The sequence below is a fragment of the Chiloscyllium plagiosum genome, chromosome 7 (genome assembly GCF_004010195.1).
Source record: "Chiloscyllium plagiosum isolate BGI_BamShark_2017 chromosome 7, ASM401019v2, whole genome shotgun sequence".
Taxonomy (NCBI): domain Eukaryota; kingdom Metazoa; phylum Chordata; class Chondrichthyes; order Orectolobiformes; family Hemiscylliidae; genus Chiloscyllium; species Chiloscyllium plagiosum.
Window position 1 is genome coordinate 69441529 of NC_057716.1, and position 16151 is coordinate 69457679.

General features: G+C 39.6%; 1 protein-coding gene across 1 annotated transcript in view; it reads right to left on the reverse strand.

Moving 5' to 3' along the window:
* Nucleotides 1-1331: 1331 nt before the first annotated feature.
* LOC122551933 (inactive dipeptidyl peptidase 10-like) overlaps nucleotides 1332-16151 on the reverse strand; it is a 1705342-nt gene continuing 1690522 nt past the window's right edge. Inside the window, exons 26-27 of the mRNA XM_043694504.1 lie at nucleotides 2850-2923; nucleotides 1332-1968 (exon numbers count right to left, since the gene is read on the reverse strand). Coding sequence (XP_043550439.1) covers nucleotides 1831-1968; nucleotides 2850-2923 — 212 coding nt within the window. The 3' untranslated portion in view covers nucleotides 1332-1830. The remainder of the gene's footprint in view (nucleotides 1969-2849; nucleotides 2924-16151) is intronic.

A 16151-nucleotide genomic window follows, 5' to 3' on the forward strand; every position in this document is an offset into this window, starting at 1 on the left:
TTAAGTTTTAACATAACTACAAATAAAGCAATTCCTAAAATTTTATATAACAGAGCCACAGTGTTAACAAATACACATCAAGTCATGATAGTATTTTATTTTTGTATTACTCAATGAGCAAGGTAACCTATTTAAATCTTTCTTCATCCCAAATTATTATACCAGGTAACTCAGTTATCTGTCCATCTCTCTACACCTTTGAAGTGTAGTACTTGCATGATCTTATGAATCTCAATACAAGATCATGTTTGGAAAGGGTGGAATAAGGGGAATAATATAACATTGAGTTGAATTGCTCTTTTCATCTTCTATATTTGGTTTGGTAATAACAGAAAATAAAATACCTTTTTCGTAAAAGCTTTTATACAAACTATTTGTATTTTACATATTTACAAATGTAAAACTGGCATTAGCAAAGATGTAAAGAACAGGTTTTATCATTTAGAATGCAAATTTTTGTTTGTATATTAAGTGTTCAGCAAGATTCAAGTATTTTAGCTTCTGGCCACATGATGGCATACTTGCAACTATTTTGGAGCCACAATGCCTCAATTCATTATTGATGTCTTACCGTGATCTTGTATTCCTTTTGAATAAGTTCACTCATTTAACATGTGGGGCTAAAAAAATTCAAATTAATTTGAGGACTGGGATATAAGAAAAATTCCTCAGGAATTATTTACATCCAGATTCAAACCAGGGCATTCTGGCAAGACTGAAATTTATAGGTATAATGATAATACTTTATAAATTCCAATTAATACTTTTTTTTTCTTGGTTAAGTACATTGTGTGCAGTTGCATGAACGTTGACCTAAATATTGCCTGAAAAATGAATGCTGGAAGATGCATCAATAATGGAATTTAAAAGAGATTTTAATCATGAGTCATTGAAATGACTTGTATCTGAATATTTTTCCCTTTGGGGAAATAAAATTGAAAGAGGCAATTTAATGTATTATGATTTATCATTGTTTTGCATTTTGAAACAAGATGTGGTAAATGTAATCCTGAATTATTGTGAGCTTGATGCACAGAAGATATTCACTTGAGCCCAATGTTATTGCAGGCTGTGACAATTTGCCAATAAAAGACTTCTATCCAATCTTTAATTGCCCGATCTGTGCTAAATTGGGAATCATTATATTTTTAGCTACAAGTAAAATGGATATATTGCAAAAGCAAGATTATCTAATGATGTGGGAATGTTAAGCCAATGTGTAATACACAATACCACATGTTTTGAAAACACATTCTACTTTTGAGAAGACTTGTAAAAATTCTGTTTATTTAATTAATGTCATATAATGGGATGTCAGGGAGGCTGAATGGTTTTAAATTTGCGAACTACAATGTCTGGTTTCTGACATAAAGGGTGCACATCATAATATATGTCATCATTTTTGTGCAAATGACAATACAAAATTAAAAAGAAAATAAATGTGTCCTCTTTAAATGTTGTTACCAGTCAACAAGTATTAACATATACAGCAGTGGAGCCAAATAAAATACACATGCATTTGCACAGTTGTGATTTTGACTTTCTCTAAAAGTGTGCTAACAGGTCGATGTATTTCCAAAAATTGTTTAAATACTGTTCCTTTGAAAATAATCCTGGACCTGGCACATGAATTCAAATCCTTTTTGCCAGTCATCAGATTCATAATCTCTAATGTGCTGTTTCTGTAAATTTCTTGCAGCTGCCCTGGTACTTCTGCACTTCCACCAACAGTGGTATTTAATGCTGGGTTCTGAGAGTTCTGTACTATTAGGTTTGTTTTTAGTATATTTTGAGTTTTCTTTCTTGTTCCTTTTTAAAGAATTCCTGAATTTATTCATCATCCTCTGGTTCTTTCTGTAATACAGGTATTTCTTCCTTGAGGCACTCTCTGAAAAAGTTGAGGATAGCACTGTACATATGATGCTTGCTTTTTTCAGCTGTAATAAAATGGCCTTCATCTGGGTAAATCTGTTTCAAGCAAAATGAAAGGTTAGTGAGATACCTGACTAATGTTATTTTAAGTATGCAATAGTTAACTTTAACCATAACTATTAGCTCAATTCAATGATATTTATGACTATTACAATTATTGGTACTTCGTTAGACAACTGCATCAATTGAACACATTTTAGATGTATCATAATTACACAAATGACTGTCCGTGATAATAGCAATTGTTGATTGATATGACATTCTTATTGTCAATCGATTAGATTCAATGGAACTCCTCCTGTGCTCTACAGAAGGTGAGACTTGGAAATGTTACTCTGTTATATCCAAACTTTTATTCAATTAAAACAGCAATAAATTATGAAAAATATTTTTGTTCTGATTTCTAACCACTGGAAATTAAATATAGGCTGTCAAATTCCAAATTAATGTTTGTCACACATCATCATTGTCACTTAAATATAACCAGAGTTCAGATGCTCTTTTACTGGCTTATTATGCACTGAAGGTTTGTAACTTGAGGAAAGGACCATCTTTATTTGCATGGCATTTCCATCAAGGGTTCCATTACCTTGCTCCTGGTGTTCATATGCCAAAGACTGTTCATTCTTTCTAGACTTGGCCAGGTTAATTAACTGTTGCCTGGTACTCAGTATTGATTGGTGATAGGTACAAGCATCTACTGTGAATCTGAAAATTCAACTCTATTGTTGAATATTTTCTTGATCTTTAGCCAGATTGAAAAAAATAAGGTGACATGAAATGGATTTTCTGTAGGATTCCAAGACAATAAGGTGGATCTTTAAACAATGCTCTAAAGCACTAATTCTTTTAGTTACCTTAACCTTTAGATTTATTGCACTGGCAGTGCAAATATATATTAATTAGAAATTCAATACCTGTAGGGTATAGTTTCTTTCTGCTTTCACCAGGTGTTGTATCAGCTCTGCTGTGTGCTGAAAATGTACATTTGCTGCAAAAAAAGTTACACAATTGATAACTGAAAATTAAAACTGGCTTTTAGTAGGTGTTCATCAAAGTAGCTTGCGCCAAATTTTAAAATAAAAACTGTTTTTAAATTGATTGACATTAATTTTCACCTAGTTATTTCAAATTTATAGTTAATAAGGTCAAACAAAGATACAACTCTACTGGGTAGTGGTGGTAAAATGAATTAAACTGTCAATTGCCAAGCTGCCATCTCAAGCTTAGTGAAGAAGTAGAGAATATTCATACTTTGGGCTATTCTGAATTAATTTCCTACAGCAGTATCTGCTCCTTTACCAAAGCAGATTGATAAAGACTGATGGATCGTCCATCATTACTCTCAATGACTCAATTCATTCATCTTAGAATCCCTACAGTGTGAAACCAGGCCCTTCAGCCTAACAGGTCTGCACCAATCCACCAAAGAGTATCCCACCCAAACCCATTCCCCATTACTCTACATTTACCGCTGACTAATACACCTAACCTACACATCCTTGAACATTTATGGGCAATTTAGCATGGCCAATTCACCTGACCTGCACATCTTTGCATTCTGGGAGAAAACCCACGCAGACACAAGGAGAATGTGCAAACTCCACACAGACAATCGCCTGAGGCTAGAATCAAACCCACATTGCTGGTGCTGTGAGGCAGCAGTGCTAACCGCTCAGCCACTGTGCCGCTCCCACTGAAAAACGTAAGGTTGGGACTCACATTGTTATGTTTCCATCCTCAACTGCTCTAATCCATACACATTATAAATCCCATCTCTCCAATTAAACTCTCAGTCAGAAGATGTAGGAGCAGAAGTAGGTCTTCACCTCTTTGGATCAGCTTTGCCATTCAATGAGATCATGATTGCTATGATAATCCTCAACTTCATTTTCCTGCCTTTTCCCCAAACCCTTGATTCCCTTAATGATTTCAAAATCTCTTCCTTGAATGTATTTAATGACACAGCCTTTACACAGTGGAAAGTGACACATACCGTGAGATCTTGTTCTGTATAGATTGCTCTGAGCTCAGCCAACCCATTTTCAACTATTCACACTTTGCAATAGCACCCATTCAGTATTTTTTTGCTCTTATAACTTTTTATCAATTCCTTTGTTTACTCTTCTTTCTTCCTCTATTTCAGCACTGTCTCTACGTATCTGCTTTCTACATTCACTTGCTACCTCACCAGTCTCCGCATTCAAAGAATCATAAACCAGCATTTCTGCCATCTCCAGCAGGATGCTGTCACCAGGATATATTACCTTTATCAGCGTTCTGTATGGATTATTCACTCGACGACACTCTGTCCCACTCTAATACCTTCCCACGCAATTATCTGCCTCCTCCCTCCACTCTATCCAAGGCCTCAGACACACTTTCTGGGTGAAGCAGTACCTTACATGCATTTCATTCAGTCTAATCTACTGCATTCACTGCTCACAATGTCATTTCATCTAAATTGGGGAGACAAATTGCAGACTGGGCAAACACTGTTTGGAACACTGACAAAACTCTCTGTAAAAATCAGCCTGAACTTGTTAAGATCCCTGCCTCTTCAAGAAACCACGGTGTTCCCATTGCCAGAATTTGTTTTTTCTCTCTCTCTTTCTACTGGACACATAGACAGACAAGCTGTAGCTTTCTGCAGTCTTTCTCTATTTTAAATATAATGTTCAACTCCTCCTCTGCCTGTCGAAGTGTACAACCTTACATTTTCCCCACCCCCACCCTGATCTCAATTTTACCTTCTTTTAATTAACCAACCCTCTATCCAGGCTAATATGCCACCTTCAACTCCATAGACTCTTATCTTGTTATTGGCTCAGTATTGGGGCGGCATGGTAGCTCAGTGGTTAGCACTGCTGCCTCACAGCACCAGATTCGATTCCAGCCTTGGGTGACTGTCTATGTGGAGTTTGCACATTCTCCCATTGTCTGCATGGGTTTCCTCCAGGTGGAATGGTTTCCTCCCACAGTCCAAAGATGTACAGGTCAGGTAAATTGGCCATGTCAAATTGCCCATAGTGATAGGTGCATTAGTCAGAGGGAGGTGGGTCTGGGTGGGTTACTCTTTGGAGTGCCAATGTGGACTGGTTGGGTTGAAGGGCCTGTCTCCACACAGTAGGGAATCTAATCTAATCTAATCTAATGTGGTATCTTATCAAACATCATCTGGAAATCCAAAAATAATACATTAACTGCTTGCTCTTTATCTTTCCTGCTTGTTCCTCCTCAAACATTTTTTAACAAATTTGACAGGCATGATTTCTCCTTTTGTGAAGCCATCTCAACTCTGCTTGAACATGTTATAATGGTCTGCTAATAGACTTGCTAACATTTTCCCAATAACAAATATTACGCTGACTGTATGTCTATAGTTAGCTGCTAGGGAGTTGATTAGCTCAATTGGCTAGATAGGAGAAAGTGAGGACTCCGATGCTGCAAATCAGAGCTGAAAAGTATGGTGCTGGAAAAGCACAACATGTCAGGCAGCATCCGAGGAGCACGAGAATCAACGCTTCAGGCATAAGCCCTTCATCAGGAACATTGTGGGGGGAGAAGGGGACTGTGTGGTGAAACGGTTAAAAATTATGTCCCAATACATGTGTGAATCTAACCGGAATGGAGGTGTTGCTTAGTCCCGTGTGAATCTTATTACACACCTCCCCGTGTGAATCTTCTTATCTGTATGTAACCAGAATGGAATGTGTTTTTTAGCCTTGCTCTGCTGTTCACATGAATGTTTATATCTGGAAAAGAGTATATCAGCTGGAAAAGTCTCCAGTTCGGTGAGTCTGCTCCGGGGTTACGTTTAACCGCCGAGCGTGGGTTGTTGGCAACCGCTCTACGAGAACTGATGGCTCCCAGTTCCGGTAACATGTAGAGTGAGTATAAGCCAGACCCGTTGGTTGTGGCGACGCTGCGGGGAATAAAATGCCCATATTCTAGCAGACTCGCCTCTTGGTCGTTTGTTCTGTGTCAGACTACTCTCCTACGAACCTGATCTTGAGAATTTTTTAAAACAGACTGAGAGAGAAATTGGGGGAGGTGGGTGTAGGTTTTGAGGGGTAAGGTAGATAGGAAGGTGATGGATAGATGAGGGTGTGGGGTGATAGGTCAGAGCGGAGAATGGAGTGGATAGGTGTGAAGGAAGATAGACAGGTAGGACCTTTCGAGGATGGTGCTGAGTTGGAGGGTTGGATCTGGAATGAGGTGGGGGAGGGGAGATGAGGAAAATGGTGAAATCGACATTGATGCCATGTGGTTGGAGGGTCCCAAGATGGAGGATGAGGCATTCTTTCTCCAGGTGTTGGGTAACTAGGATTTGATGGGGAAGATGTCCAGGATTTGCATGTCTTTGGTAGAGTGGGTGGGGGAGTTAAAGTGGTCAGCCACAGGATGGTGGGTTGTTTGATGTACGTGTCCCAGAAATCTACTGTGTATGTTGCTCTGGATGTGGCCTCTACTTTAGGGAGACAGAATGCCAACTCACAGAACCATTTCAGAGAACTTGTTTACAGTACAATTTACAACCATTGGTAGCCAGTGCAAGAATTCAACCATGGTTGAAGTTACTGTGAAGGAGTCTCCTCCTTAACTACTCCCCTCACCCAAGGTGTGGCGACCCTCTGGTTAAAGCAGCACAGTTGTAATTTATAAGTTACCTGCTTTCTCTTTCACTTTTAAAATAAAGGTGTTACATTGGTAGTTTTCCAATCCTTTGGGAATTTTCCAGACTGTATTCTTGTAATATCACTACTGGTACATTTTCTGTCCCTTAAGTACTTCCTTTTACAAGCTAGGATGCATTTCATCAGGTCCAGGAGACTCATTGTTCTTTAGCTCATTTTCTTCCTTATTAGTTTTTTTTCTTGAGTGATCGTTATTGTATTTATATTCTCTCCTCCTTTTTGTCCCTTGATTATTTTGTATCTGTGGAATTTCTTCTTCTACTGTGAAGATTGATACAAAGTATTCATTCAATTCCTCTGCAATTTCCTATTTCCCTCACCTCATTCTCTAAGGGCCCTATGGTCACTGGCATCACATGACATTTTAAAAAATGTTTTAAAGAACCTCTTACTATCTGTCTTGATAGTACTTGCAAGTTTACCCTCAAAATTTAACTTGTCCCTTTTTTTCCAGTCATCTTTTATTGGATTTTAAAACCTTCTCAATCCTCTGTTTTACAAGTAATCTTTGCCACATTGTATGATATTATTTCTATCTAGAAGAATAATATGATCTAAGGATGCAGGAGAACAAACGAATAAAGCAGCAAAGCAGATGAACAATACAATCAAAAATGTTAACTAACAAACTGATTTCAAGAGATGACTAATTCAAAAGTAGTGAAGTTATGCTGAATCTGTATAGGACACTGGTCAGACTACTATTAGAATATTGTGCAATGTTCACAGAAACCTGGAGAACATGTAAAAAAGAGTTTATATTCATAATATCAGAACACCGATTGCAGCTCTCAGAAAAGATTGAACAGGTTTAAGATTTCTTTAAAATTATGAATGAGTTGAATAGTTTAGATGAGGTCAGAATCTTTTCATTTGTAGGTGAATCCAAAACTAGGAGCCATTAATACATGTTAGTGGTCAATATGGAAGTAAGGACAAATTTGAGGTTAAAATGTGAAATAAGTTGAGGTCAATAGCTCACATGCTTTCAAAGACCAACAGTAAGAGTACATGAGATAAAGGGTAACAAAGATTTGCTAAAAGGCTACAAAACAGCCAATAGAATGGGAGGAAAGTCATGGAATAAAAATCAGCACAGTCAACTAAATGATGTGACTGTTACTGTTGCATAGATGTTTTGTAATTATTGAACTAATGTTTCTTAGCTCTTTCCACCCTACTGAACCCATGGCCTCTGTTAATAGTCCACACCTCTTAGAATAAATTTAAATGTGTTCTATACATTTCCTCATAAGTTGACATTCATGTTTTCTCTCTGTAGAATTTGTGAAAAATGCAAGTATATTAAGGAGTTCTATTTTTCTATTTCTTTTAAGATTTGGTTTACTTGAATAATAACTTCACCGAGCTTACTTTTCTCTCAGGTAAACAACCAGCGGTGTATAAAGTTTCCTCTCCATTTCAGATGCCTCAAACTTGGCTTTAGTTTGTTTTTACTTTAAGATTGATGTTTCACTCAGATTCAATCTGATGTTTCTTTTTGTTTTTAAAAGTATACTGTAATTCTCTGAAGGTCCAGAAATTCCTTTCATTGACAGGCTGCCTTTAGAATTGGAATACTTCTCATCAATTTTAATTAGCTGCTAATCCATTGCAAATTTATATCCCGGGCTTGCTTTTACTACGCAGACTAAGTTTAAAGTGGTAAATCCATTCCTGAAAGATTTACAACATTGGGAATGGCGAAAATAGACACTTTTAAAAGACTGCAACACTTGTATTGCCATTCTCGGGTATTACTGTTGAGTAAGAGGTGGTGATGGCCTAGTAGCAGTGCCAGTAAACTAATAATTCAGATGCCCAGGCTAATGCTCAGGAAATATGGGTTCCCTTTGCAGAATTTAAATATCATTAACTAATAAATCTTCAAGATGGGGGAGCCCAGCACATCATTGCAAAAATCAAAGTTGAAGCATCGTGACTAATCTCTAGCCAAATGTCAAATGGGTAATCTATCTTGGCTTCCTCCTGAGATTCCCTGCAGATCAGATGCCAGTCTTTAACCAATTTATCACTCTACATGATATCAAGAAATACCTTAAGAATCAGAAACTCGCATTTAACTTTAACAATAGTCGTTTGCTTTAAGTTTTTTGCATAAGCACTTTACTGTTTTAACATCCTTCTTTTCCTTCCTCGATCTCAGCTTCACTGCTGGTGGCTTCTTCTGACCATCATACTCTTGTCCTTTAGAATTGTGTCCCTATTTGTTTTAATTTACTTTCTATTTCTGCTTTCAAAATTCTCCAAGTTTAGCTTTTCAATTGAACTTCGAATTACGGCATTTTACCTTTCATGTTCCACCAATTTTCCTGTACCTGATATCTATTCTACCATTTCCTTTTTCATTTAAAGTGCTCGGAGATGCCTTCTTCTCCATGAACAGTACAACATAAACTAATACAAGAAATCAGTTGGTCAGGCAGCATTTGTGGAAAGCTAACGTTTTGAAACATGTGCTCATGAGGGTGCAAAAATGAGACACTTTGTGACTAAGGTATTGCTCAGGCAAAGATGTAACTCCAGAACTTTTTATGCAAATAGCAAGAGTGAAACACCATCCTTCTTCACCCCAACTAGGTCCACAGCAAAAGCGGAAATCTGAATGAACCATTAAAATTGTTAGTAAAAATAGCCACCAGCCAGGTTTGATGCATCAAAACATCCTCTGTTGTGAGAAACCATGATTAAAAGAGAGGATTTAGCTGCAGAGAGAGTGTTAAAAAATATATACAGTTACATCCAGAATAAGGGTTATAAGACCACAACAAATAGGAAAAGGAATCAGATGTTTAGCCCCTTGAGCTTGCTCCCCCATTCAATAGGATTATGGCTGATCCAATATTCCTCACATCCACTTTCCTGTCCTTTCCTCCTCAGCCTTGATTTCCCCTCCCGACCAATAATCTATCCATCTCAGCCTTAATTTTACACAAGGATTTTGGTTGCGCAGATCTCTGTGGCAAAGAGTTTCAAAGACACTCTACCCTTTTGAGAGAAAAAACTTCCTCTTCATCTCAGTCTTAAATTGACCGTTTGTTCTGAGACTTTGACCTCTGATTCTAAACTCTTCCATGAGGAGAAACATCCTCTCAGAATCTAACCTGCCAAGCCCTTTAGAAAGCCTATATGAGATCACCACCTATCATTCTTCTCAACTCCAGCAAGTAGAGTTCAACCTGTTCAGTCTTTGCTTTTAAGACTATGCCTCCGTATCCAGGATCATCCCGGTGAACATTCTCTGAACTGCCTCCAATAAAATGATATCTGTTCTTAAATGATAGGATCAAAACTGCTCACGATACTCCAGCTGTGGTCTCACCAGCACCTTGCACGGTTGCAGGAAGGCTTCCCTACTCCAAACCTTTTGAAATAAGGGCCGACATTACATTTGCCTTCCTGATTATCTGCTGTACCTTTGTGTGAGCCTCCTGTATATATTTTTAAAAATTACATTAGATTCCCTACAGTGTGGAAACAACCCTTCGGCCCAACAAGTCTGCATCGACCCTCCAAAGAGTAATCCACCTAGGCCCATTTCTCTCTGATTAATGCGCCTAACACTACAGGCAATTTAGCGTGGCCAATCCACCTGACCCGCACATCTTTGGATTGTGGGAGGAAACCAGAGCACCCAGAGGAAACCCACGCAGACAAAGGGAGAATGTGCAAACTCCACACAGACAGTCAACCGAGGCTGGAATTGAACCCGGGTCCCTGGCACATTGAGGCTGCAGTGCTAACCACTGTGCCACCATGCCGCCCTTAATATCATGCATAAATACCCCTAGGATCGCCTTTTGTAGCTTTTCTGTATTTAAATAATATCATATTCTTTTGTTGAACTTTCCAAAATGAACAACTTCGCATTTTCCCATGTTATAATCCAAGGGCCAACTTTTTGCCCACTTTTCCTATCAATACCTCCCTGTATTCTTGTCACAACCTCCCTATTTTTGTGTCATCTCCAAATTTGGCTACAGTACTTTCACTTCCTTCTCTTTTACTGTCTTTAAATTGTGCTCCGGTCTGCAAAAAAGATCACATCTGAGAGAAAAGCAACAGCAAATCAAGACCTTTGCAAGAATTACAACATTTGCAATGACTGACTGCATCCAAAACAAAGCTAAACAAAATTGGTTTCAGTTATGTCTCAAATACTGCCAAAGAACTCTAAATAGTATGTACTTTCATCTTCCTTTGTATTGGACCCTATTATGTTTAACTTAATACCTGTGTCTGTGTGTGAGAGAAATTGGGCCCAAATGATTACACAAAGGCCGGGTGCTTGATTTTGATTCTTTCAGTTAACTGGTAAAAATTTGCTGTTTGATTCAAGAAAATATAAAAAATACTTTATTGCTTACAGAAACGCATATAGGTTGGCTGTTTAACCACTAGAAATATTGTAGTCCACACTAACTCTGTCCTGACTGAATCTCAACAAAATTGTTGAAATGAGAAAATGGCAAAAAGCAGTTTTTGAATCTAAAGTCGAGGTGCTAAGGCCCATTGTAACACCTGAATATGACCCCAGCTGAGCTAAGCTAGTATTGTACAGTTTTGAAATCAGAAGTGGAATCCTGTTTACTTTGTATCGCTAGAACTTTTATCTGATTATCAGGTGCGCAGAATCAGGAGAATTCAAATTTCAAATCCGCGAATCTAACCTTTAGGAATTACTGCCCAGATATCAGTGTTCGTTCTGTGGAATGGGGGCAGGACTCAAGATGAGTAACCCTTGAATAAGACTGGAAGCTGCCAGATACAGAGGCTGGCCCTAGGTAGTTTTCTCAAAAAAATTAAACAAATGCATCTCTCCAGCCTTTGTTCCTCACGGTATCACAGATAGGATTCCATACCCCATCCATGCCATCTCATGCCTGCAGCCACGCACCATAACCCTTAATATCCATTCCAACCTGAACCCTTCTATTCACCAACTATAGTCCTTTATAACCCTCATGTCACCTTTCCAACCCCGGTGGTATTTTATAACCTTTTGCCAAGTTAGTGTTAACTCTCACTAACGTATGCTCTCACACACTACATTTTGTCCTTTCATCTGTTATGCCAAATGACCAAGTGTCAACCATGGACAAAACCAAGAACCCATGCAGATATGCGATGTACTTTAATCCTAAGTACCTATTGCAGACTTCAATAAACTGGGGAAAAACAAAGTGTCTTCAGAAAGTTGAATTACTACAATTCCATCCGTTCAACTAAATAAAGCCTACAATAGCAACTTTTCATTCATGTGCACAATCTGTTATAACAACAAGCATCGCAATTCATTCCTACAGGGACTGTTTATACCTTATAATTCAATTGTGTACGACTGGAAAGTCTTTGCATCATTTAAGAAAAGACTGCATTTCCACAGAGATTCTCCTGATCTGCACTATCTTTGGTGGAAGACCAAGAGGGCCCCCAAAGAAATGGTGTGAAAAGCTGCAGATGTTTGTTTGTTGTTTCACTTGGAGCTTTGTTAGTCTACTGGGAGATTGGCAGAACTCCCAAGACATTTCCAGGTCAAAATCTATTTTTATTATCCTGATAAAAGAAGGAAGTAGCAGGAAAAAAAGAGCATAAGAATTAGGAGTTAAGTCTTTGAGTCTGCTCTGGTATTCAACAGATCATAGCCGATTATACCATTTCCCTCACTCCTATTTTCTGCCTACTCCATAACCTTTGACTCCCTTGTCAATCAGATGTATTATCCAAAATAGCTTTGTATATACTCAGTGATGAGGCTTCCTCTGCAGAAGAGGACCTCAATCACTAGTGACCCTTTCAAAGAAGAAATACGTTTTCATCTCTCGCTTACATGTGCACGTATCAAGTTATAATTTACACTGAGCACCAGCTGGAGGCAGGGCCAAAGAATTGCTTGAGACTATCGCTCCCTAGTGGATGATTAGGATTGTGGAATCAGCTGCTAAATGAATAATTTATCAGGTCATTGAGTAAATGCAGTTTGATAGCACTGTCAATGAAATGTCCTGTCACTTTGCTGCAGGTGGTAATTAGCTAGGTTGGATTTGTCTTATTTTATGTGCACAGGACAGCCTGGGTAATTTTCCACATTATTGTATAGATACCAGTATTGTAACTGTACAGGAAAAGTTTTGTCTGAGGGCAAGATTAGTTATACAGCACAAGTCTTCAATAGTATCAGAAGTCATGGTGTATGTCAGTATCAATGACATTGGTTAAAAAAAAATGGAAATGAAGTTCTGCAACAAGAATTTGGAGAGTTAGGTAGCAGGTTAAAAAGGAGGACTACCAAGGTTGTAACCTTTGGATTACTTTCAGTGTGATGGACTACTGAATATAGGAATAGGGAGAGAGGTCAGATGAACGTGTGGCTCAAGAGAAGGTGCAGGAGGGAGGGCTTTAGATTTTTGGATCATTGGAACCTGTACAAGCTGGACAGGTTGCACCTGAATCAGAATGGGCCCAATATCCTTGCTGGGAGGCTTCCCCTTGTTAGGGAGGTTTTAAACTAATTTGGCAGGGGGATAGATCACAGAGTGGATGTAAAATCGGGAACAAGGTGTAATACCATATAGAAATAATACTAGGATAGTCCAGTACGTGGAGAAGACAGTGGCAAGATAAAGTGCATGAGATGTCCAGGAAGTTAAATTAAATATATTATAATGCAAGGAGCTTGACTGGCAAGATAAACAAACTTAGAGTGTTGATCAACATATGGAAATATGATATTGATGCAATCACTGAGACGTGGTTGAAAGAAGGACAGGATTGGCAGCTCAACTTTCAGGATATCAACATTATAGGTGGGATGCAGGGGGGAAGATAAGAGAGGTGGGAGCTATATCAATATTTGAAACCCTAGAGTGCGAAAACAGGTCCTTCAGTCTAATAAGTCTATACCGACCCTCCGAAAAGTAACCCACCCAGACCCATTCCCCTACCCTATTCTCCTACATTTATCCCAACTAATGCTATGTATCCCTGAATGCTATGGGAAATTTAGCATGGCCAATTCACCTATCCTGCACATCTTTGGACTGTGGGAGGAAACCGGAGCACCCGGAGGAAACCCACACAGACACAGGGAGAATGTACTAACTCCACACAGACAACTGCCCAAGGCTGGAATCAAACCCAGGTCCCTGATGTGATGAGGCAGCAGTGCTAACCACTGAGCCATCATGACTGCAGTACTGTGGGAGAATTTCTTAGGTTTTCAAATGGGTAGACCACAGAAATATAAAAGGGACAACTAACTTTGTTAGGTTTATACTGTGGGCCTCTCAACAGTCAGGAGATAGAGGGGCAGATACATAGGCAAACCACAGAAAGGTGAGGGGGAAACAGCATTATAGTTATAGGGAATTTCAACTTTGCTAACATCAATTGGGATCATCTTACCATGAAAGGATTAGACACAGTGGAAATTTTGAAATGCTTCCGGGAGAACTTTTTGTGCTTTTATGTCATCCTACCAGAGATGAGACAGTGCTAGACCTAATCTTGGGAAATGAAGCCAATCAAGTTCTTGAAGTTTTACTTGGTAAGGATTTTGGGGAATAGTAATATAACTCTAAGTTTCAAAGTCATTATAGAAAGGGGTATGGATGGTGTTGAAATTATGTTTGAAACTGGCAAAGACCAATTACAATATCACTAGACAGGATCTGTCAAACTGACTAGGAGCAGTTACTTGTTGATAAAGTGGGAGTATTTTAAAAGTGGTATGGTGAGAATTCAATGCCACGGTGCTCCCTTAAAAGTGAAAGGCAAGGGCAGCAAGTCCAGGGAACCCAAGATGTCAAGGAATGTTGAGAGTTTGATAAAGAAAATGAAGGAAGCATATGTCAGGTACAGTCCATTTAAAACAGGAGCAGTCCTTCAGAAGTGTAGACAGTGCAGAGTATTTCTTAAAATAAATTAGAAGGGCAGACAGGGGCCATGAAATATCTTTGGTCAATAGGGTCAAGGAAAACCCCAAGGCATTTTATAAACATATTAAGAGTAAGAGGATTACCAAGGAAATGCTTGCAGCAGGTGGTGTGGGTGAAGGCTGAGATGATTATGCTCATTTACATTCACAGAGAGAAAGATGGAGCTGGGGATTTCAGTTGGGATAGTGAGGTTGTAGATCAATAAGGAGGATATTGGATGTTTTAGCAGCATAAAGGCACATAAGTGCCCAGAGCCTGATGAGATGTTCTCCAAGCTGCACTGGGAGACAAAGGTGGATACTGCTGGTGCCCTGGTGGATATATTCAATTCTTTGTAACCCTGGCCACAGGCGAAAGGATGACGGGAAGATAACTCATGCCGTTCCTTTGTTCAGGAAGGGGAGCAGGGATAGGCAAGGTAATTACAGGGGAGTTAGTCTGATGTCAATGGTCGGGAAATTTATTGTAGAAATTCAGAAGGATTGGATTAATCAGCACTTGAAAAGGTAGGGATTGATTATGTAATAATCCTCCTGTAAAACTGCTATCCCTTACTCCCAGTTTCTCCACTTCCACCATATCTGCTCCCAGGAGGAGCAATTCCAATCCAGAACATCCCAGATGGCCTCCTACTTCAAGAACCACATTTTCCCCTTTCACGCAATCAACAATGCCCTCCAGCACATCTCCTCCACTTCCCACACCTCCACCCTTCAATCCCACCCCTCCAACCACAACAAGGATAGAACCCCACTGTCCTCACTTTCCACTCCACCAACCTCCGGATGCAATGCATTATCCTCTGCCATTTCCATCTCCTACAATCAGACCCCACCACCAGAAATATAGTTCCCTCTCCACCCCCTATCAGCATTCTGCAGAGACCATTCCCTCCAAGACTCGCTCGTTAGATCGCTGCCTCCCACCCTCCACTCTTGGTCCCTTCCCTTGCTGCAAGATATGTAAAACCTGCGCCCACCAACTCCTCACCTTCCTCCCCCATCCTGCACACCACCTCCCCCCCTCCAACCTTCACCTCCATCCAAGGCCCAAAGGATCCTTCCACATCCAGCAGAGATTTTCCTGTGCATCTAAACACCTCGTCTATTGTGTCCATTGCTCTTGATCTGGTCTCCTTTACATTGGGGATACATCATGCCAACTCGCGGAACATTTAAGGAAACATCTCTAGGATACACACACCAAACAACCCCACCGTCCTGTGACTAACCACTTCAACTTTCCCTCCCACTCTGCCAAGGACATGCAAATCCTGGGCCGCCTCCACCACCAAATCCAAGCGACATGACACCTGGAGGAAGAACACCTCATCTTCCACCTTGGGACCCTCCAACCACACAGCATCAACATCGATTTCACGAGTTTCCTCAAGTCCACTCACCCCCACCTCCATCCCAATCCAACCATCCAACTTGACATCGCACTCTTGAACTGTCCTACCTGTCCTTCTTCCTTTCCACCTATTCACTCCACCCTCCCCTCTGACCTATCACCATCACACCCCACTTGCATCTACCTATCACCTTCTCACCTAACATGCCCC